Source organism: Ciconia boyciana, chromosome 7, assembly GCF_034638445.1.
Source record: "Ciconia boyciana chromosome 7, ASM3463844v1, whole genome shotgun sequence".
Lineage (NCBI taxonomy): Eukaryota > Metazoa > Chordata > Aves > Ciconiiformes > Ciconiidae > Ciconia > Ciconia boyciana.
In genome coordinates this window covers 55,498,176-55,520,882 of record NC_132940.1, presented here as the reverse complement: position 1 = coordinate 55,520,882, position 22,707 = coordinate 55,498,176, and the positions used below count along the sequence as shown (strand labels likewise).

General features: G+C 69.6%; 1 protein-coding gene across 7 annotated transcripts; it reads right to left on the bottom strand.

The window, feature by feature from the left end:
• Positions 1 to 41: 41 nt before the first annotated feature.
• Positions 42 to 21,838, bottom strand: TNK2 (tyrosine kinase non receptor 2). 7 transcript variants are annotated; one of them, XM_072867558.1, is made up of 18 exons: positions 21,302 to 21,513; positions 18,770 to 18,915; positions 15,534 to 15,831; positions 11,485 to 11,662; positions 11,269 to 11,339; positions 9,819 to 10,031; positions 9,582 to 9,734; positions 9,110 to 9,387; positions 8,908 to 9,034; positions 8,666 to 8,812; positions 8,165 to 8,259; positions 5,050 to 5,244; positions 3,453 to 3,544; positions 2,882 to 2,926; positions 1,176 to 2,491; positions 635 to 730; positions 419 to 546; positions 48 to 313 (listed from the first exon to the last, which is right to left on the bottom strand). In XM_072867558.1, the coding sequence occupies exons 3-18, from the start codon at positions 15,708 to 15,710 to the stop codon at positions 307 to 309; spliced, it is 3,318 nt and encodes a 1,105-aa protein (XP_072723659.1). In that variant the 5' UTR covers positions 15,711 to 15,831; positions 18,770 to 18,915; positions 21,302 to 21,513; the 3' UTR covers positions 48 to 306. The 7 variants fall into 7 exon arrangements, with proteins under 7 accessions (XP_072723656.1, XP_072723659.1, XP_072723655.1 ...); XM_072867554.1 differs by lacking the exon at positions 18,770 to 18,915 and having other exon boundaries at positions 21,302 to 21,838; XM_072867555.1 differs by lacking the exons at positions 419 to 546; positions 21,302 to 21,513 and having other exon boundaries at positions 42 to 313; positions 18,770 to 18,903.
• Between the last annotated feature and the right edge of the window lie 869 nt (positions 21,839 to 22,707).

Genomic DNA, 22,707 nt, shown 5'->3' with positions numbered 1-22,707 from the left:
TCTCCATAGAATATTTTATATATATATATATATATATAATATATATATATTAAAATTACATTTCTCTTTACAAAAACAATTCAACAAGTGGCCAGGGGACGGAGCCCATCGCCGAAGCCAGGGCGCAGGCACCCTGGCAAGTCTGGGGCACTGGGCAGGCTCCCTTTCGAGGTGTCCACGTCCCCCAAACAGGGGCTCAGTCCAGAGTCCAGCAGCAGGTTGCATGGGTGGGAGTGGGCACCGGGGGGGTGGCCCCACGGCGAGATGCCTGCTCCGGATCCGATGCAGCTCGCCCCGTCCCCGCTGTCACCGCCTGTAAGAAGAGGAGAGGACGTGAGCTCAGGAGGGGTGACGGTGCTAGCTGGCCAAGAGCAGCGTGGCATGGAGACCCCCCCCAAAAAACCACCCGTGCCCCTACTTCTGGCGGGCGGTGCTGTAGGGATCGAGGAGGTGGGAGCTGGCCTGGGCCAGGTTCCAGTCGAACATCTCCAGCACCCGGTGGCACTCGACGCGGGACTTCAGCCCCAGGCAGAAGAGCTGCTCCACCTGCAAGGGGACGGGGCACGGCGAGGGGGGTGACGGGGTGCCACCACTCTCGCAGGAGCCAGGGTGGGGGGACGGGGGCGTGCGGTACCTTCAGGTACTGGATGGCCCGCTGGACGCTCCAGCCGTGGTTCTGCAGGGCCGCCTGGCACTCTTCGGTGGTCACGCCGTGCACAGTGTCCTGCACCTGGGGGGGGCTCATGGTCAGTGCCCGCCACCACCCCTGGGCAGCGAGGAGCCCGTGGCTGGAGCCCCCCATCCCAGCTCTGCCCCCGCAGAGCACCGTCAGCCTGGAGCTGGGACCATCCCCAGGATCTCCAGCCCTTCCTGGGCCTGGGCGCAGACACCATGGACCCAGCCCGGAGAGCCCAAGGGGACTGCAGTGACAGCCACCTTCCTCCCCCTCCCTGGGGCCGTAGGTAGGGCTAATTCGGGTTAGAAGGGCTTGCGATACCCATTTAGGAGTTGCAATGACACTTCTGCCCCACAGCATGTCTGGGGAACCCCTCGTAGCCACCCCTTGAGGGCTGAACATGGGGAAACCAAGGCACAGGGTGGGGATGGCTCTTGCCCAAGCGAGCCCATGGCCACCGCACCCCTTCTTGCCCACGGACACCAGGGATGCCACTTACCAGTCGGATCTTGTCAGCGGGGCGGTAGCCATCTGGGCCATCGTAGACAATCTTCTGGAGGCTGCAGGAGGCTTTCACCAGGCACTTGGGCCCAGGGTTGCTGTTGTTGGAGGAGAAGTTGGCCTTGCAGTCTGGCGGCGGCTGCTGCACCATGGGACGGACGGTGGCTGTGGTGACCGGGCGGGACGCCAGCACCTCCTCGGGGCTTTTGGCCTCCTTGAAAAACTTCTCGTACTTGTCCAGGTAGGCAGGGCGCTCGGGCAGTAGGTAGTAGTGGGTGCTGCTGACCTTCTGCCCATCCTTCACGATGGGCAGGATGCAGGGTCCCTTGGAGCAGTCCTTGCCCTGCGCCTGGATGACCTTGGGGGTGGCGTACTTGGGGTCGAGGGCGAAGCTCTGCGTGGTGGGCATGGGCTTCCCCGGCGAGGTGGAGAGGCAGGAGCAGAGCGGGGTGCGTTGCTGGGGGGAGCCCACCTGCAGGGCCATGGGGCTGGGCGTCCGGGAGGTGGGCTGCGACAGCGGGTCCCGGGGGGGAATCTGGGGCGGCCGGTCTTCCTCGCCCCCCGAAGCTGGGGAAAGCTCCCCTGACCAGCGCCCGGGCTCGTTGCGGCGTAGGGGCCGGGGCGGGATGGGGACGCGGGGGGGGATTTGGGGCTTGTCATCAGCGGGGACAGCTGGTCCCAGGGGGACGTTGAGCCTCTTCATGCACTCCTGCTGCAGCTCCTCGAAGAGCTCAGTGGTCTGCGTCAGGCTGGGCTGCTTGGTCTCCTTGGGGGGCAGGAAGAGGTTGTCCTCCAGCACTGGTCCCCGCTCGCCCTCGTCCACAAAGCCATAGTTGGTCTTGCCCCGCCGGCTTGGGGGGCTGGTGATGGAGCAGACCTCGAAGTCATCCTCGTCCTGTGCCACGTCATCATAGGCAGGTGGCGGGGGCAAGGGACGGGCGTCCCAGTCCACCACTGGCGTGGGGTGGAGGGGCCGGGGTAGAGCCCGCGTGGGGCTCTGTGGTGGGGTCTTGTCCAGCAAGGAGAAGGCCTCCATGGCCAGCTTGACCAACGATGGGGTCGTCAGCTCCCCCACTGGCGAGGGGCTACCTTGGGGCACTTCCTCCCCAAAATCGATGAGGGTTACCTCACCGCCTGCTGGCCCCTCGCTTGCCGGCCGGCTGGGTTGCCGCTCGCCCACCTTAGTGCCCGGTACCCGTGCCGACGGCTTGACTGGCCGCAGACCCTTCCCTGTGCCTGGCTTCTTCAGGCAGAGCTTTCGGAGACCCCCCGGCAGACCCTCCTCCTCCTCACTGACTGGGTCGTAGCAGGGCTCTAGGAGGGGATGGAGAGGGATGGTGAAGGTTCTGGCACCCATCTCTGGGGTGAAAAGGGGGGCATCTGCATCCCCAAGCCCCCCAACTGCCCCATAGCTTCAGCCACCTTTGCTCCCCCCTTGGGCGCAGCGATGCATGCCAGGGCAGGGGGCAGGGTGCCGGGAGGCCGTGGAGTGGGGAAGGGCAGGGGTACCCTTCCCCACCCGGTGGCCCCACAGCACCCTGCCCCAGGCTGGCCACCCTGCTCTGCATCTGTGCCCCCATTGCAGATGCCATCACCCATAGGTGCACGGCGGTACCCGGGGGACAGAGGGGGTGAAAGGAGCTAAGAGAGAAAAGAAGGGGGGCAAGAAGGAAGGAGAGCAGCACCCAAAAAAGCCCGACTTACTGGTGAGCAGGACGGTAGGCTGAGGCGGGCGCGGAGGCGGCTGCCCTGCGGGAGAAGAGAGAGCCCGAGAAGAGGGGAGGCACGGGGTGAGCGCGCAGAGCAAGTGGCGGCCGGGGCGCTCGTTAGCGGGGTGCATGCTTTGTCGTGTCCCCCATCACTGGTGGGGCGCAGGGAGGATGCTGGTGGGAAGTCCCCCCAAGGGAAAATTGCAGGTTTAGGGGGGCTGCAGCACATGCACAGCGTCTGAGCTCCCTCCTCGTGGTGGCTCCGCTGAGATCCCCCGTACCGGAGAGCCCAGCCGCAGGAAGCTGGGAGGGGACAAGGGACCCAGACGAAGGGCAGCGGGGCAGAGTCCAGCCGGGCAGAGCCACCGGCCGCCCACGCTGCTGGTGGTGGCACATGGCCAGGTGTCAACGCGCCCTGTCACCCCAGCTCCCCCCTGGGTCTGCAAAAAGCAAGTGTCAGCAGAGAGATGGAAAGGAGAGGGTTGAGCCCATCACCCTGGCAGCAGGGCACGGGGATGGGGGCTTTGCACAGCTGACGGGCAGGGGGAAGGGGAAAAGCTGCTCACTTTTAGCCCTGCCTGGAAGCTGGGTGGGTCTGGCAGCGCTTGGGTCAACACCTAAAATGTCAGGAGGGTCCATGGGATTTCCCAGGTACAGCCTGTGGGGAGAGAGTGTCGAGGGTCAGTGAGGGCCGTGTGGGTCCCTTTCCTCCCACACCACGTCCCTCAGGACACCCCACAGCCCTGCCGCCACGCACCATGTCCCAGCAAGTACCATCCCCACAAGCATCACAGCATCCCATCCCAGAGGCTTTCGGTGCTATGGCAGAGCCCGGTGCTGTCCCAGTGTCACCCTCCCCTCTCTGGCTCCACGTGCATGATGTGCCACGTCCAGGGGACTGCAAACAGGGTGCAGTGCCCAGGGTGCTGATGCGGGGTGTGGTGCCTGGGACACCCCCCAGCACCGGGGTGCCGCCGCAGCACGATGCTGCGCCCAGGGCACGGTGCCCCGGTACGGCATGCCGGTGGGGTGCCAGGAGGCCTGGGCGAGCCATCGCAAGCCAGGCGCGGTGAGGCAGAGAGCCGGCGGGAGCCAGCGCAGCCCGAAGGCCTGGGTGTGTGCCGAGCTCGGTGCGTTCTCGGCGGCCCGGGCGGCACGTACCCAGCGCCTGTGCCCACGCAGCGGGGCGCGGGGAGGCTTGCCGGGGCACGAGCTAGGTCCGCATGCACGGCGCCTCGGTTCAGCCCTCCGAGGGCTGCCGGCACAGCCCATGGCATGGGGCACCGTGGCGGGGGTCAGGCCGGGACGGAGGGCACCGGCAGAGCTGTCCTGAGGCTGGGATGCTGAACAGTGGCGGAGATCACGATCCCAGGGGATAGGCTGCGCCGAGCCCGGCACAGGAGCTGGCTAGCCAGCGGGAGCTTTCCAGGCTTTGAAATCCTATCCTGCCCCCCATACACAGCCCTCCCACGTCCCCCCCAGCCCAGCGCTGGCAGAGACCCCCCATGCCCACTGCCCCGAGCCAAGGTGCCCCTGCCCACCGCCCCCGGTGCCCCCAGCACCCATGCCAGGCCTGGCCAGTCCCACCTGGCAGGTGGGGGGTCCCACCTGACCCCCCCTCCCCATCGCAGACCAACTGGGGTCTCTCCTGATGGAGTGGAGGGGGGAAAGCATTTTGGTGGATTTTTTTCATATTTTGCTTTTTAAGAGGATTCATGCTGTTAAAAGCGTGGGGCCGGGCTGCACCCCCGCCACAGCTTCTCTCCATGCAGGCACTGAAAGGCGTGGGTTTAGCAGCCCTGGGACACCCCAAAAGCATTGGGGTAATGCGGCCACCTCCAGGGTGGTGCTTACTGATCTCCCCCTGCCCCGGGACAGCCACAAGGGGCTGCGGGGCTGAGAGAAGGTGCTCCTCCCCCGGGACAGCCCCCCACAAGCACAGCAGCCCCCCACGTCCCTGACCCCATTAGTAAGAAAAGGCGAAGGAGTTAGTCCAGCTGCACGGACCCTACCCGGAGCCACTGTCCCCAGTACAGCAGGGGGGAAGAGATGCTTCAAGGGTGGGGGGGGGGCAGCCAAGCCATGGCTCGCTCCCGTGCCCGGCAGGCAGCGGGGAAGGCAGGGAGCAGGCAGGAGATGCAGAGAAGACAGAAAGTTTCTTACTCATCAATTTTATCGGGAAACCCCCAGCAGTGCTGCGGGTTGGTGTCTCCATGGCCTGTGTGGATGAAGCTGTTTTTAAGCGGCTGGCTGATGTCATGGGCCGACAGCCCCGCCACCGAGGTCACCGTGTTTCGGGGGAACTGGCCCACTTTTAGGGTCCGCTTATTCTGACCCCGCCACCAGTAATTCTCGGCCCTAAGGAATAAAAAGGACCTCGTTACTGATGAGGGGATGGGATGAGGACATGCGCCTGCCCTGGTGACAGGGGAGGAGGTGAGGTGACTCGCCCAAGGTCACGCAGGCAGGCGGTGGCACAACTGGGAGGGGAACCCAGGCGCCCAGGATCCCAACCCTACGCCGGCAGCATGCTCTGCCTCCCACCCTGCGTGGCCCCTGCACCGGGAGGCGCTGGGGATGTGGGCGGTGGGGAACAAAGCTCCCCATTTGCACCAGAAAAGATGCGCCCCTTTCTCCTCCTCCCAGCTGCCCCAAATTATGCAGGAGCCTTGGGGTGATGCCTGCACCGAGCCGCTCACCACTAGCCCCCCTGTGCCCCATGCAGTTGGGGACGGCACAAGGGACATGCCCGGTGTCTGCTGACGAATCCTCAAATATCCCAGTCCTGCAGAAGAAACTGGGGGGGGGCACGGTGAGGGGCCGGGGGCCGAGGGGTCTCTCTCACTCCCTTCCTATGTTATCGGTGAGCCCCGCGCAGGCTGGCTTGGGGGACTCAAGCTGCAAAACCTCCCGTGGCCGTGTGAGTAGGGTGGCTAGGGTGCCGGTCCCCCAGAGAGCCCAGCCAGCGTGCCCCAGGAGCCGGCCAGGAGCCGCCTACCTGCCCCAAGATGCGGTCACCTCCAGGGTGGGACGGGGCGGTCACCCAGCCCGGGGGGGGGGGTGCAGGGACAGGTGGGATGCAGGGAGGGGCACCCCAAGCGGTGCCCCCCGCCCAGCCCGTGCCAAATCAATGGGAGGGCTCCAGCGCTAAAACATCCCCCCCCCTCCCACCACGTCCCCCTCCTCCCTGCAGGCCGGGCCCCCCCGCTCCCCGCGGGCAGGGCGCGCACCGGGCAGGGGGCGGCGGGCGGTGTGCGGTGCCAGCCCGGCGAGGCTGGCACGGGCCCCACGGTTTCCTGGAGTCACCTGTGAGTCACCCCCGGCCACCAGCTCAGCCCTTTTCCTGTTTACCTTCCCCGCTCGCCGCCAGCCAGCCGCCTTACTCAGCGCCGGGACCCCTCGGCGAGGCCGCGGCAGAGCCCCGCCGGTACCGGGCACCCTCCCTCACCCGCGGCGGGCCGGGCGGGAGACGGGTCCCCTCCCCGGGAGGTCCCCTCCGCTGGCCCTCCCTCCGCCCCAACACCGCCGCATCCCGCCGGAGGGATGCTGCGGCCGGGCCGGCCCCTCCGCTCCCTCCCCCAGCCTCGTCCCACCGGATCCGGGCTCGGACCCCCGGCGCAAACCCGCTCCGGCTCTGCCCCGGCATCCCCCCGAAAGCCCCCTCCCGCGGCCGGCTGGGTCCCCGGGGGCCTTCAGGTAGGTCCCTGCCCCTGCCCACACACACGTACGCACGCCCGGCGCCCGCCGAACGACAGGCAGGGGCTTGAAAAGGGGTGGGGGGTGTTTACGGTGCCCCGGGCGGCCTCGGCGGGGCCGGATGCGGCGGCCCCCGGAGGAGCCCCCCCCACCCTGCCCGGGCGTCCCCGCCGGCAGCGCGGGGGGGGCGGGGGGGCAGCCGCCCCCGGGGGAAACTGAGGCACGGGGAGGGAGCTCCCCTCCGGGCCCCTCGGGAGCACCGGCAGCCGCTGGGGCTCCTGCCACCCCCCGGCTGCAGGGCCCACGCCGCCTGCCCGGACCCAGCAGCCCAACGTGCCCACCGGGGGCCAGCGAGGACCGGCGTCCCCCGGGGAAACTGAGGCACGGGAGGCTGCGCCCCGGCTCCGCCGCGCTCCCGCCCCTCCCCGACCCATCGGCGCCCCCCAGCGCGGCCACGTCCCCCCGTCCCGCCCCCGCCACCCTCCCGTTCCGTCCCCCTCCCCCGTTCACCTGGGGCCGGCGGCGGGGCGGGGGGCGCGGGACCCCCAGCCCGGCCGTGATGCGGCGGCGGGGACGATGCAGGCGCACTGCCGCGGCCGCGCCGCCCTCCGCCGCTCCTTCCCTCCCTCCCTCCTTCCCTCCCTCCGCCGACGCCGCTTCCCTTCCCTTCCCTTCCCCTCCCCTCCCCTCCCTGCAATTAAACCGCCAGACCCTGGGCAAGAGTCATCCCTGGCGGCGGCGGCCGGGGAGAAAGCCGGTCCCTGCAGACACACAAATCCGGCCTGATTCACCTCCGGGCCGTGACTAACGGCGGGGAGCCGGCCCCGGGACGGGGAGAGGGAAGGGGGGAAGGACAGAGCCGGCTGGGGGGGAGGCCGGCCGACCCTGTGCCGGGGGGGGGGGGGGGGCAAAGGGACACTGAGCTCCTTCGGGGGGGTCCCCGCTGTCCCCGAGCTGGAGGGGGACGGGCACGTCCTGGGATGGGGATGCGGGGACCAAAGGTGCCCCCAGCCCGCAGGTCCCCGGGGCGGCGGAGGGAGGGGGCCATGCCCCGGCGTGGGCGGCGGGGCCCGAGGAGCGAAGCCCACGGCACAGGCGGCGACAGGTCACGCCGCTGCGGTACCAAGCCCGCAGCGCCTCTCCCAGCCCGGTGACAGGGGCACATCCCTGGGTGCTGGTGGCATGTCCCCCGCCGCTATCAGCAGGGAGCGGCCCCGGGGCGCACGGTTTCCGGGGGCAAGGCCGGGCAAACCCACAGGAGCAGTGGGGTGAGTCAGCAGGGGCGGACGGTGCGGGCAGCGTGGGCAGCGCGGGCAGGGCTGTGCTGCCCGCAGGCACGCCTGTGCCCCCGCGCTGGGGTGGCCCCGCAGCGCTGTGCCACCCAGGGAATTGCACACCTCTCAGGGGAGCAGGGGCAGCTCTGCCTGCCTGTGGGGTGTGCGGCCAGGTGTGCTGGGGGGGCACAATCCCCATCCCCATCCCTGCTCCCCACAGCTCTGCCAGTGCCCGTGGCCTCCCCGTTCTTGGGATCCCCCCGTCCCCGTGCAGGCTGGCAGCTGGTCTGTGTCCCCCTGTGCAATACCTGCCCTCGATGACCGTGATGATGTCGTTCATCTGGATGTGCAGCTTGTCAGGCTCCTCGAAGTCCTGCAGTGCCCTCATATCAGTGGGCTGGGCCTGGGGGAGAGAGGGGGGTTGAGGTTAAGGGACGCAGCCCCCCATCATGTCCATCCCCCCTAGCTTCGGGGCCAGGCCCAGCCCCACACAGGGCAGAGAAGCCCCAAAAATGGGCAAGAGACAGCACCATGACTCCCAGCCCCTCCCCAGCCACAATGTCCCTGGGGGGGGGCAAGGGCACCAGCAGCACCTGGATGCTCCACAAGGGCAAGGTGGCACCCAGGGGTCCTCCTGCTGTGACCATGTCACTGCCTGCCACCTCCCAGCCTGCAGAGCTGCCTGGCCCAAGCCCTCCAACTTCACCTCCTGCCTCGGCGATACCCTTAACTCTGCCCACACTCAGGTAGAGCTGATGGGATAGGGGCACCGGGGACCCCTGTGTCCCCCTCCCCACCCGCTCACCCACCTCCACCAAGAAGTCCCGCAGGGCCACGAAGGTGGGTCGGTCCTCAGGCTTGTGCGCCCAGCACTGCAGCATGACGTTGTAGACGTCCTGGGGACAGTCCTCGGGCCGTGGCAGCCGCTCGCCCTCTTTGTCTATCTTGTGCAGGATCTGTGGGGCAGGCGGTGCCGTCAGGGGGTTCCAGGTCCCCCCTGGTGCTGCTGGGGTGAGGGGGGGGGGGGGGCAGGTCACTGCCATGCACCCACCTGGCTGCCATTGAGGCCGATCCAGGGCTCCTGCCCATAGGTGAACATCTCCCAGAGGGTCACCCCGAACATCCAGGTGTCGCTGGCATGGGAGAAGGTGCGTGTCTTCAGGCTCTCGGGAGCACACCTGCGCAGGGAAGGATGTGAGCATCAGGAGGTCGTGGGTGCTGCAACCCCAGGTCCCCCCCTCCCTGGGGCTCACCAGGCAAAGGGGACCTTACGGTGCTCCTGCATCACGTAGTGGTCGTCATTTTTGGGCAGGGCCCGCATCAGCCCAAAGTCCCCGATCTTGACCAGCTCGTTGGAGGCTAGCAGGATGTTGCGGGCAGCCAGGTCGCGGTGGATGAAGCGCTTGGACTCCAGGTAGGCCATGCCCTTGGCCACCTGGATGGCATACTGGCAGAGGGTGGAGATGAGGAAATGGCCCTGGTTCTTCCGCAGGCGGTCCAAGAGGGAGCCCAGCGGGGCCAGCTCTGTCACCTGGGCCATGGGGAGGGAACAGGAGGTCGGTCAGGCCAGGGGCACCCTGGTTGGGCTGGTTTCCAGCCTTCTTGTGCCCCCCTGGGGATGCCAGCAGAGGACTCGGGGCATGGACCCAGCCTGGCTTTGCTTGCTCCATCATGCGGGACACCCATGGGGCGGCATCGGGGTCGGCCCCATCCCCCCCCACTCACCATCTTCATGGGGTGGGAGAGCACCACGCCGTAGAGGCGGATGAGGTTCCTGTGGTCCAGGGAGTGCATGGCGTTCACCTCCCGGATGAAGTCGTCCAGTGCCTCCGGCTGGCTCAGCACGTCCGTCTTGAGGCACTTCACCGCCACGTTCAGCTACGGCCAAAGCGAGGGTGAGCCCCAAAGCATCTTCCCCCCCAGGGTGGTCCCATGCCCAGCTCCCCCCCGTGACCCCCTCACCGTCTTGCCAGCGGGTGTGCACCACTCGCCACGACGCACGACGCCAAAGGAGCCGTCGCCCAGCTTCTCAAAGAGCGAGAGGTCCCGCTCCCGCACGAGGCAGGTGAGGGAGTTCTGGCCCCCTGCTTCGGGGGGCGGCGGTGTGGGGGGCTTGCGGAAGGTGCTCTGGGGCTGGGGAGGCAGCTCTGACTCAGGGCGCTTCCCGCTGAACACCTGTGGGACATGGAGGCAGGTGAGACACGGGTGCAGAGACACCCCAGGTCCTTGGGTCTGTGAGTGAGCAGTGCTGGGAGGACCCCCTGCCTGGGCTGTGCACTCTGGAACCTAATGATGACCCCTAACTGGTGATTACCCAGGGCAGGCTGGCTGCAGGAGTGGGCTCTGCTCCTCCAGCTGCCTGCACGCTGAGCTGCGATTCATGGGGAGGGAAGGGGTTGTGACTCTCACAGCAGCCCCGGCAAACCAGGCCGGTAGCCAGAGGGCCCTGGGCACTCCTTGGCCAGGCTGCACCCACACGATGTGCCCGGGCACGAAGCCAAGAGAAACCTTCAGCTTGGGCTGAGCGTGGTGACATCCCCACAGCAACGTGGGCCTTGCAATACACGCTGCCACCACCACCAGCCCAGAGGGGACGTGGATGGGCTCTCCCTGCCTCTCCCCCAGCTGGGACTGATGATGTGCCAGGACCCACGATGTGCCCCACGGGACGGGGTCCATCCCAGCCTCGGCAGCCAGGACCCGTGTGGGGCGTGCGGGGGCTGGGCCCGGCATGTGGCCGAGGTGGGAGGTGGCATTTCTGCGCCCGGTGCGAGGATGAGTAGCCTTCTATTAAAAGCCCGTCCCGTCCCTGTCCCAGCCCAGATGAGTCACGCAGGGGAGAGGCCATGACCCAGCGCCCAGCTAGCAAGCACCTTGCTCTTTTGGGGGTGCAAGGTGCCAGGGTAGCAGCAGCACCATCTTTGGACAGGATGGCATCAGGGGCGTACGTGAGCATCCCGAGGTCCCCTGCCCCGGTGTGTCCCCAGCCCTCAGGGACAAGGCTGTGCCCCCTTGCCGTGAGGCAGCGGGGCGGGCAGGGGGCCAGGCAGTGCTGCTGCCCACAGAGCTGGCTGGGGCGAGATGCACAGGCTCTGTGGCTCGTTAGCTGTAAATGAGTTTCCTGGCAAAGAGGCAAATAACGCGAGGGGAATGAATTTCCCAAGCGCTGAGGTGGCAGGGCCGTCCTTCGCCGGGAAGTGACCCAGGAGCCCATGCGGGACCAGGGCGCCCGCTGGCAGAGTCACACTGCAGGCAGGGCACGCGTGCCAGGGGCTTCTGCCCATCTCCCTGCCAGCCCTCAGGGACCGGTAGCATGGGGAGAGCCAGGCACCAGGGAAGAGCATGGGGAGAGGTCCAGCTCCTCCTGTCTGCCTCAGTTTCCCTGCCACACCTGCCCCTCTCCCATCCCTACCTTGCTCATCCAGGATTTCCGCTTGCACATGGCTTTCCTGCGCTTCACCGCCTCCCACAGCCGCCGCTGGCCTGCAGGACACAGGGACCGTCACCGACCCAGCACGGGGTGGGGGTCCCCTCCAGCCCCATGGATCGCATGCTCCTCTGGGCTCCCAAAAAGATGCTGCACAGCCAGCCAGAGGTACCAGGGGAGGTCTGGGGAGGATGTACGCACCGGGGCGTCCCATGCCGATCTTCTCCAGATCCTCATTTTTGACGTACTCAAAGTGGGAGAGGCGGGTGACGTTGAGCTCATCCCGGATGCGCAGGAAGTACTGCTGCAGCTGCAGCTCGGTGAGCAGCTCCAGCAGCCAGTCCGTGCCCTCCTCCGCCTGCATGCTACAGCTCAGCCTCTGCCGGGACACCACGCTGGGTTAGGGAGGGACCCTGCCCCACTCCCCTCTGCCGCATCCCCCCTGGGAGAGTAACCCGGAGGAGCTGAGAGCCGAGGCTGGGGTGCTGCCTGGCTAGGGTGTGAGGGATGCTAGCGGGGTTCACCTCCTGAGCCCATCTCCAGCTCTCCAGGGGGGTCAGGAGAGGCACCCCATCAGCAGGACACCCAGGGGTGGGCAGGGACTCCTGCCCTGCCCCATCGTGCCGGTAGAAACACCAGCCCGTCCCCTCCACTCCAGCACAGGCTGTCCCCCGGCAGCGGGGCCAGGGACACGGGAGGGTGCAGAGCCTCAGGGCGTGGGATGGACATGCCTGGCAGCAGCCCCCAGCCGAGGGGCACCCCACAGCCTGGCACTGCGCCTGTGCGGGGGGCACCCCATGCCTAGTACCGTGCCTGCCAGGCTCCCTTTGCCCAGCTGGAGGGGCTGAACGGGGAGGGGACAGCCACCTCGGCACTGCCTCTCGGCCCCCCGGCATCCCCACACAGCCGGCTGGGCTGGGGCACAGACCCACCGCACGTCTCCTCTGCCATGGGTGGTGGCACCTTGCTGGGCAGCCACAGGGAGGGGGCAGACAGGGACATAAGGGTCTCTGGGTGGGTCCTGGTACCCTGTGGCTGAGGCACAGGGCACCCCAGCGCTGCTGGCGTCACCCCCTCTAGCTGTGCCAGGGCACGGGGAGGGAGGGGATGGGGCCAGGTCTCACCCACGGTTACCCATGCCCCCCCTAAACACTCCCCATCCCTGCCCACTGTCCCGGCTCTCCCCCCCGCTTTCATCGCCACCTTTCCGGGAAGGGACACGGCTCTGCCTCCCACTGCTGAGAGCCGGAGGGGAGGTGGGACCACCCATCCCGGCCCCACAGCAGGGCAGCCCCCTCCATCCTCTCCGCCAGGAGACGACGTGGCCCCCGGCATCTTCGCCCCCCACGCTCGGGTCCCTCGGCCGCGTCAATGCAATTACAGCCCTCGGCACTGGGCTAAAAATACGGCGGGTGCGGCGAGCAGCTGGGCATGGGGGCACGCGGGGGCACACGGGGGCATGCGGGGCAAAAGCAGCCGCTGGCCTTCAGCGTGCGCTCGCGGCTGGCCAGGGACGGCTGGTCCCCTGCCCGCAGGCAATGGGGACAGGGCCGGGTGATGGCCAGCATAGGGTCTGCCCGAGGCGGGGGTCAGCACTTACTCGGTAGAGGCGGAAGCGGGTGAGGAAGGGGAAGGATCGGCGCAAAGCCTGGAAGCGTCGCATCCTGCCTGGCTGCCTGCCGCCGGCCCCTGGCACGACCGATGTCCCTTCCCTGGCGCCGGCGTCCCACGGCAGAGCCCACTCAGCGCAGCCGGGGCACCCGCAGCCCCATCATATGGGTTACAGAGTAGCCCCCCGGGCTCGGCTGCCCCATATATACCCCTGGAGCAGGCAGGGGGGCTCGGGGCGTCCGTCGGCCGGAGACGGGCTGTGGCTCTCCTTCTCCTTCCGTCCGGCTCTCGATCCTCCCGGCCAGCCCTCCCCTTCCCCAACGCAACGGGGCCGGGGCGGGGGCAGGCAGGGCTGGGGGTGACCCCCCTGGCTGGAGCCGCTTCCTGGGGACCCCCAGCCAGCAGCGGGGTTCAGTCCCGGCCGGCTGCCTGCGCGGCGCTCCCCGGGAGGGGTTATTTTCGGCCGGGGCTGGGACGCGCGCCCAGGGGGCCGGGCTCCCATCAATGTGCCGCTTTCTCCCTTGTTCGGCGAGCGCCCGCGCCAGCAGCTGGGAGCCCGGACCCCCGCTCCCATTTCCATGGAAACTTGCCCCGGCCTTGGGAAACGTTCCTGGGCCTCAGTTTCCCCCCCAGGAAGCAGGGAGGGAGGGAGGGAGAGGAGACATCCGGCTCTCCGCTCCCCAACCGAGGCCACAGGCACAACGCCAGGGCAATGGGCACTGCGGGGGGAGCTTCTGGCTTGGCAAATGTACCCGCTGCCCAGCTGCCAGCCCCCGTGGGGCTCTGCCGTGGGGTGCTGCCAGCACCCTGGGGCTCGCTCCCCTTCCCTGGCGGAGCTGGCACCCAAGCCCAGCGCTGTTGTCTGCCTGCGGGGTCCCTGGGGAGAACAGCTGGCTGCACCGGCAGCCATGGCGTGAGAGAGGGAAGACCCGCGGCAACCTTTTGCTGTGGCCCCCACCTGCCCGGCTCCCCCAAACCGTGGCCATCGCTGTGCCGGGGGGCAGCCGGGAGGGGGTTAAGTGCATCCCCAGGCTCCGAGGAGCCTCCACTGCGGCTTCCACCACCGGGATCCCGGCTGGCACCCGGCGGCACAGGCACCCGGCACAACAAGCCCATTGACTGGGGACACCCGGGCGTGGTGCCCTCGGCACCAACCTCTGCCACGCGCCAGCTCCCCAGCCCAGGGGACACCGGGGACGCGGGGGGTTCCTTGCCCTGCAACAGTGCATCACCCTCATCAGCCGGTACTGGCACCCGCTGGGACTGGCTACCCACTGGGGCTGGCGCGCTGCCTCCCGCACCCCAGCCCACCTCCTGCGCACCCAAATCCCGGGTGAGGCTGCCCAGTTCAGTGCCTGCACTGGGACTACTGGTCTCCAAAAGGGAGTGGGGGGACCCAGCCTTGCCCACTGTGCCGGGGGAGGCTCTGCGCCTCACCTTCCCTCTCCGCGATAGACCCATGGGCACAGGGGGTAACACCGCAACCTCGGCTCCGAGACAGGCAAGCAGAGTCCCGCCAGCGAACTCCCATCCTGGGGAGCGGGGGGTCACAGATGCCTGTCCAGCCCCCACGATCCGGCAGGCAGCAAAGACCCCCGGCGCAGGTGCCGCTCGGCCCCCCCATGCCCTGCACACACGCCATGCCTCGCACACCCACCCCTGCGGCCCCGGGGATGCACCCTACGTGCACCCAGGCTCATGCACGGGCGGTGACGACTCTCACGTGCACCCCGGGACCACACAGGCGCAACTCCCGGCACCCCGCACACCTCTTGCCACCTGCACAACCGCAGCCGACCCCCCACGCACACGTCACCACCGTGCACCCCCCCAGCTACCGCCCTGCCCGGCCGCACGTGCACAAACACACCGGCACGGCACAGCCGGCGGCAGCGCACCAGCCCGCTCCCTCGCCTCCGCCTGACGCACACCTGGAGCCGCCTGCATCCCTGCACGCCCACGGGTGCCCGCCCCCGGCGTGGCACGCTCCTCGCCTCCGCCCGCCGGCGGAGGGGCACAGGCGACATCCGTGCTCGCCCGGCATCATGCACGGCCACTCACACCCGCCCAAGCTGGCACACGGGTGGCCAAAACCCCCCAATTACTCCTACCCACGATGACACCCCAACGCCCCCCCTACACCCCAAGGCAGCTACACCCTCCACATGCACCTATGGGCTCCCTACACCCCTGCACAACACCCCCACGCACAGCCCGACGCCCCCACAGCAACACCCCTACGTGCGCAGGGCGGCCCGCAGGGCCACTGGCTGGATGAGGTGCTGCCACCGGGTGACACCATCCTGCGCAGGGCACCGGGTCCCGCCCCGAGCTGTGCCGGGCCTGGCTGAGCCGCGCTGCTGCGCACCCCTCCCCTGTGCCTCAGTTTCCCCAGCAAGACGCAGCAGGCAGCCCCACTCCCGCGGGTCGGGACAGGAGCACAGCCATGCAGGGGGCGTGCTGTCCCCATGCCACCCCAGATGCTGCGGGGTACCGTGAGTGCCAGAGAGGGGAGACGCCATGCGGGGACCCCCCCAGCCCCACGCCAGCCGCCAACCTACGCCCCACAGCAGGACCCTGCCCCTCTTGGGGACACCCAGCCCAGCTGGGTGCCCCCCACCGCTCCCCCCCGCACTGACCCGCCGGCACGGCATGCCCGGGGCGACGTCCTGCCGGGGTGATGGCGCAGGGCGCCCGCTGCCCGGCCGCAGGGCCCGCTGCCCGGTGCTGTCCGAGAAGCTGTGGGGCAGGGGGCCGAGCATCTCCTCCTCCTCCTCGGTGCTGCTCAGGCGCTGGTAGTCGCATCTCTCGCCCATGGCCGGCACGGTGGCGGCGGCGGCGGCGCGGTGGCAAGCGGGGGGCTCTGCAGAGACGCCCGCGCCTGCCTGGGGGTGGCGAGGGCTGGAGCCGGGCTCGGGATCACATGGCAGAAAGTTGCTGCAGTTCCGGAAAACAGCGAGAGGGTGAAGGTGACCGCGACGGTGATGGAGGGGAGGGGGGGATGGATGGAGGGATGCAGAGGAGACGAGAAAGAGAAGAGGGGGGCAGCCCCTCAGGCACCCATCCTCACCCCGATCCGAGCCTGGCACCACTGTCTTCCTCCCGGCTTGGCAGCCCGACTGCCTGCCTGCTGTCCCCACTCCAGCAGCCGAGCGGAGAGGCAGTGGCATCGCTGCCAGCCCCAGCACCGCGCTCGCAGCCCCCTTCTCCCCCCACCCCGGCACGGTGCAGCCCAGCAGCGGGGATGCGGTGCGGGCAGCCAGGCGGAGGAGGAGGAGGATGAGGGGTGAGCATCGTCCAGCAGCCGGGGCTCTGTGGCAAGCGGCGTGGGTGAGGGGGCACCTGCGGAGCTGTGGGGGGGCTCTGGGGCTGGCAGCACCCTGCTCCTGCTCCCCCGCGCCAGCGGAGGGGGATGGGATGCGCTGGGAAGATGGCTGCTCCGCAGCGACCCGGCAGCATTGGCGCAAGCACGGCAGGGCTGGGAGAGCAGCCAGGCCCCGGCGGGCACTGCTGGGATAGGGGTCGGGGGGCACACCAGAGGACTCCTCCCAGGGTCAATCCTCTCCCCCCACCCCCTTGCAGGGAGCTGGGGGTCTCCTAGACCTCTGCCGGGCGCTGCACCAGGCACGGCCCCCAGCAGAGGCAGGTGGCACTGGGAAGCCACCCCCCCGGATGGGGAACCCCCCACCTGCACATCAGGACTGGCCCGTACCCCCACACTGCCCGGCCGCAGCCCCTCTCTGAGCCCCCTGGGCCACAGCTGCAAGCCTGCAAGGAGGCTGAAACCAAGGGGGGGGGGGGGGCCTGCAGCCCCCCCGGGACCCGCCTGCCCTTTGGGGCATGGCACAGCCCCGGGGACCAATTTGCTCCTCATGCCAACGCCACTGGGCACAATGCCCCTTCCTGACCCCCAGAAGTGCCCCCACGGCCCCCCGCCGCTCCCCCCACACCTGCCCCCCCACACCTGCCCCCAGACCCTGGCATAGCCAGAGGAGTGACACCAGGCTGTCACCGTGCCAGGGCAGGGGGCACGAGCCCATCCTGCCCCCCCTGGAGAAACACCCCCAATCCCGGGGGCACCCGCCCCAGCTCGGGGGGGCCGGGCGGGGGCAGCCCCTCGGTGGCTCCTCCTGCCATACCGCGGAGGTGAGCTCAGCCACGGAGCCGAGGCGGCCGAGCCTGCGGCGTGGGAGCAGCGAGCCACCCCCGCGCGCGGCCCGCCGGCGTCACCGTGCTGGCACGCCACGGGCCGGTGACTGATGCACGTGCTATGCCACCTTCCCTCCGGCCCCAGCTGCCCCGCGCTGCCCCGAAACCCTCGCCAGCCTGCCCAGCGAGAGCGATGCTGCGGGGTCCCCAAGCCGAGAGGGGATGACACCTGTCCCCACAGCCCCAGGCATTGACTCGGGTCACCCCCTTCCATGAGTCGGGTCCTCCTGGCCTGCCCAGGCTCAGCTGAAACCCGAAGAACGAGGTCCCCTGCAAGGGGACGCATGGCATTGCGCCATGCCACCCCTGACCTACCTGCAATTCCCACCCCAGGGGGGGTCCCCCCAAAATGACAGCCGCTGGACAGGGCAACGCTGTCCCCTGCCCCCCAGGGCGGTGACACTCACACTGACCACAGGGTGTCCCTCCCCTCCGTGGGGACACCGGACCTCCCCAGCCCTCTGGGACACCACGCGTGGCCCCACATGCCTTCCAGCACCCCGGGGGACCAGGGCTGCAGCATCCCCTGCGCCCACCACCCCACACAGAGGACGCTGCGAAGCAGTGGGTCCCCAAAACAAGCTACGAGAGGGGGATGGGGTCCCCCACTCACCTCCAGCACATCACCCCACTCGCTGTCACAGCCCGCCTGCCACCTTCCTGGTGGCCGTGTCTCCTGGAAGTGATCTCACCGGCTGCGGCGGCAACAGGGCGGCCGCGGTGGCACCCCGGGCTGGCTCGCTCAGTCTTGGCGGGGCCCCAGGGGCGGCCCGAAATTGCGGTGACACACTCCCCGGCCCGGCCGCCATGGCACAGGCATGCGGTTACGCACATATCCACGTGTACAAACGCACCCTGCTCCCACCAGAGACGGGGCTGCCGGCCACATCCTGCCCAACCCTGGGACACTGCTGCCACCTGGCTCCCCAGGGACCGTCCCCAGCCCCTCGCAGGATTGCACCCCATCCCCCGCGTGGGACCCTTTACCGGTGGGTGTTTCGCCTCTCTGGGTGCTGGCACCTGATGCTGCTTACTCGGCCGGCTCGGGCAAGCAGGAGGTCTCAGGGGGCCAGCACGGAGTGCTGGTGACCCCTGCGGTGGGGGCGGCCGAGGAGGCCGGGGTGCCAGGTTCCTCCTCGCTGCTGTCTCCGGGCTCCCAGGACCTGGCCGCATGGCCTGGTCCTGGCCACCGGCACAGAGTGTCACCCACTCTGAGCCCCTGCCTGCAGCAGCAGCTGCCTGGGGAGGAGAGACGCAGCCAGGTGGGGGGCCCTCCCCACCCCGGCACAACCCCAATCCCTTCCCTAAGCCTCTTTCCTCCACTAAATCCCCTCCGCAGGTCGAGCCAGGGCGGGCTGAGCCTGTCTTGCACTTCCCGGCTCCCCAGCACGGGCAGGGGACAGGCAGGAACTGCCGACCCCATAGCTGATCCCCACCTCAGCCCTGAGCTCTCCCACCAAGGCAGGGGCAGAGCGCGGTGTTTTGGGGGACAAAGCAGGCAAAGCACCCACCCCCCAGCACCCTGCCCACACTGCCTGCCCTCAGCTCCGTGCCTGTGGGCAGTGCCAGGGAGAGGGAGAGGGCAGTGGGCTGCCACGGCGGGGACGCTGCCACCCTGCCCCAGTGCAGGCTGGTTTGCACCCGCCGGCCCCTGCGCTCGTCTCACCTGGGCCGCGGTGGCGGCGCTGCGGGGGTCCCTCGGCAGTGCCAGCCCCGGTGTCGCAGCGAGCCGGGCGGTGTGCGAGGGGGCACGGCGTCACAGCTCAGCCATGGGGCTGGCGGGGCTGCGGTGGCACCGGCCGCAGGGTCCCCCTGGGGCAAAGCAGGAGGGAGAGGTCAGGATGGGCCCCCCAGCTCGGCACCCCCTGTCTGCCTACCCCGGGCCCTCCAGACCCCCCAGGAGCACCCAGGGCCACCCCCTGGCCCTGCCCAGGCAGCTGAAAGAGCCCTTGTGGAGCTGCCCCATCACGCCCTAGGGCGTGGGTGGGCTTTGCCCCCAGTCCTGCTGGGGAAGGGGATGCACCGGCACGAGTCCCAGGTCCAACCAGCCCCTCTCCCCTCGGGGTGCTACCGCCGGTACCCCCATCCCCACACCACTGCAGGACACGGCCTTGGGGTGGGCTGCAGCTGGCATGAAATGAGTTTGCCAGGTTTCAGGCCAGACAGGCACAAAGCCACGTCCATGCTATGGCATCTCCTCTCCACACTGGGTGCTGGGAGCAGGGGAGGTGGGACCCACAGGAGCTGGGGGGGGAGGCTAAACCTTCCCTCTTCCCCAGCACCAGAGCAGAGCAGCATCCTGGCCAGACTATCCAGCATCTGCTGGTCATTAGTGCTAATTGACAGCAGCTTAATTAGCCAGGCTGCAGCATAGGCAGTGCCCCCTCTGGGGTTGCTCAGCAGAGGGCTGGAGTGAGACTTTCTCCTAAAAGCCTTCCTGTCGCAGAGGGGACTGCGTGTGGGGCAGAGCCCCCTCTTGCCCCGAAAACCCCATACGAGTGGGTGACGACCCCTGGGATGCTTTGCCCCAGCTGGCTACCATCCCTCGCAGACGTGACTGGAGTCAAAACCCTGGTGCTCCAGGGACAGGATGGGGCCTTGAGCTTCCTCTCAGGGGAAACTAAGGCACAAAGTGAGGTTTGGTCCGCAGGGTGGCTGGGACAGGGCTTGCCTACAAGCATGCAGCGGTTCCCAGTCCTGTGGGGGCTGCTCCTCTGCCCATGGAGGCCCCCCACATCCCAGGGGGAGGCTGAGTCACAGTGGGCACAGCAGGCTGGCAGCTGCCGGAGGAGGGAGGCATCGCCAGCCCCCCCCAGCCATACCCACAATACTCCACTGGCAGAGCTGGCCCACGCCCTGTGCTAACGAATACCGGGCTAACGAGGCCCGGGTAGCTCCAGGGGTTGGTAACAGGTTGCACAGCCTGCACAGCCCCCACCCTGCACCCCTCGGTCTCGGTGTGGCAGGATGGGGATGCAGAGGCTGCTTTGGGCCTCGCTCCCAGCAGCAGGCTTGGGGCCGGCAGCAGGACCAGTGCTGCAGCCGGGGGTGGGCCCACAGCACCTGGGGTCTGTCCTGGACCCTCTCCCTAAAGAGGGGCCCGGCAGTGCAGACCTGCTCAGAGACACCCCTCCAGGCAGGTCCTGTTTTTAGGAGAGTTTTGCAAAGCCCGGCACTGAAAAACTTTGTTTGAGGGCTTTGCCCTGAGTCTGCTCAGCAAAGGGCTGAGCAAGGGGGGGATGCACGACCCCCAGAGCCTGCAGCACCCGACAAGGGGTTACCCACCTCGCAGGGCGGCAAGCCGATGCCGGAGCCCAGCGGCACCGGGGCACCCCGGGGAATGCCGCACCAAGGCGGCCCCAGGGAGGTGAGTGCGTGGGGAAGCACCAGCGCAGGGCTCTGCCCTGGCCTGCCCTGCTCAGACAGCCCAGCCCCGGCACGGCCTCCAGCCGGCGGCTGGCAGCAGCTCTGCGGGCAGAGACGCTGCCCCTGCCCGGGCTCCTCCAGCCGCCTGCAAGCCCCCTCCCCAGCTGCCACTTGCAGAGCAGGCGAGGGGTCTGACTGCCGGGAGAAGCTGAGCAGGGTCCTCCTGGCGAGGTGTGATTCTCGCCTGGGCTGTCGGCACCACCTTACCAGATTTAACTTAAAGGTTTTATTAAAAAAAAAACAAAACCAACAAAGACCAAAAGTACCCAAAGAGTCCGGAGTGTTTAGAGAAAAACCTGCCGTGACGTGGCCGGACACAGCCACGGCGCTGCCCGCCAAGCCTGCGGGCAGAGGCTCTCCGCACCTCGCCGCTGCCCTGGGCTTCAGCGGCGGCACGACACCCCGGGGCGCGGGGCCGGACCTGGAGGACAAGGATCCTCTGTTCAGCGCCGGGGAAGAGGAAGAGCAGAGCAAAGCCGCCTTTTCTCCAGGAAAAAAAAACCTTCCCCCGGCTTCCGCTGCAGTTTGGGAGGGTTCAAGGGCAGCGGGCACCCACTCGCACCAGACCCCGCTGCCTGCCTCCGCTGCTGACTGGGGCCCAGCGGCCCGGCAGCGCCCGGGCGCGATGGCAGCACCGGCAGCCCGCAGTGCCACAGGGCACGGTGCCAGCAGAGCCCGGCGAGGCGCAGCGGGCACACGCAGTCGCCGACCCGGGCAGTGCCGCGGTGCCAAACCACGAACCCCCCCCCCCGCCCCTTGCATCGCTCCTTACCTCTCCGTTCACCGCCGCTGCCACCGCATCCTGCGCCGGGTCTGCAGTGTCACCGCGGGGAGAGGACGGGCACGGCGGCGCTCCAGACGGCCGGCATGCCAGGCAGGACGCGCCCGCCCGCCTGCCGGGGCGGGGTGCGCCGATCGACGCCGGCGGCCGGGTCCCGGGCGGGATCCCCCGCGGGGCGGCGGGCACCGGGGGCCGGACCCGGCCTCACACCCGGGCGGCCCTCCTGCGGCTCGGGCGGTGTGCCGGGGTCCGCGTGCCGGGGGTGCCGCCGGGGTGCTCCTGCTCCCCCGGGTAGAGCTCGCCCTCCTCCTGCACCCCGCCCCGGGCCTCCCCCTCCTCCTGCCGGCCCCGCCGCACCCACCAGCGGGCGCGGGCCGGGGGGCTCACCTCCCGCCGCCCCCCGCCCCGCTCCTGCTGCGCCCGCCGGCTCAGGCCCTGCTCCTGCCCGGCTTTGGGGCCGTGCTCCTGCACTCCGCGCACCTCGCCCCGCGCCCGCCGCGGGGGCTGCGCCCCGGGGCTGCCCCCCGCTTCCCCCGCCGCCGCTTCCTCCGCGCCCCGCGCCCGCCGCCGCGCCCGGGCCGCCCCCCGCTCCCGCTCCCGGGGCCGCCGCGGCTCCGCGCCCGGCTTGGGGCTGCCGACGCCGGTGACCGGCCCGGGCCGCTCGCCCCACTCCTGCAGGCCCGTCCGCTCCCCCAGCGGCACCCAGTGCCCCCGGCCCGGCCCCCCGCCGCCCCCCGGCTCCCCGCCGCCGGCGGCCACCAGCTCCTGGCCGCGGGGCAGCGCCCCCAGCCCCGCCTCCTGCACCCCCCGGGAGAAGCCCCCCTCCTCTTGCACCCCCGGGGCCACCCCGCCGCCCTCCGGCACCCCCGGGCTCAGCCGCCCGCCCTCCGGCACCCCCGGGGCCCCGCTCGCCCCCTGCCCCCGGATGGTGCACGCGGCCCCGGCCCCGCACGCTGGGGGAGCCCCCCGGGGCCGCCCCCCGCCGCGGCCCCCCGAGCCGCGCCGCTGGAGCCCCGGCTCCGCCGCCGCCGCCCCCCCCTACCCCGCCGCCGCTGCCTCCTGCCGCCGGCGCGAGCTCCCGGGGCGGCGCGCGCGGGCCCGCCCGGCCCCCGGCCCAGCTCTTAAAGGCGCCGCGCCGCCGCGTTACGTAACGGCGGGGGGACCGGCGGGGGGACGGGGACGGACGGACGGACGGGCGAGGAGTGGGGCGCGGGGACGGACAGACGGACGGACAGGTGCACGCGCAAACAGACGCGGGCAGACTCACCGCGGAGCAGCGCCGGGCCCCGCCACCGCTCCGCTGCGGCGACCGGGGGGAGACGGGACACAGGGCGCGGGCTGCCCTGCACTGCCAAGGGGCAGCCCAAATTCTGGCTCCCAGGTGCGTAGGGAGGGGC

Coding starts and splice junctions, on each gene's coding strand:
- TNK2 (XM_072867554.1), bottom strand. CDS start 15,710: ATGGGCGAGAGATGCGACTACCAGCGCCTGAGCAGCACCGAGGAGGAG. Junction 3,545..5,049: donor TTTCCCGATAAAATTGATGA/GTAAGAAACTTT, acceptor CTCTCCCCACAG/GCTGTACCTGGGAAATCCCA. Junction 547..634: donor GGGCCATCCAGTACCTGAAG/GTACCGCACGCC, acceptor GTCCCCTTGCAG/GTGGAGCAGCTCTTCTGCCT.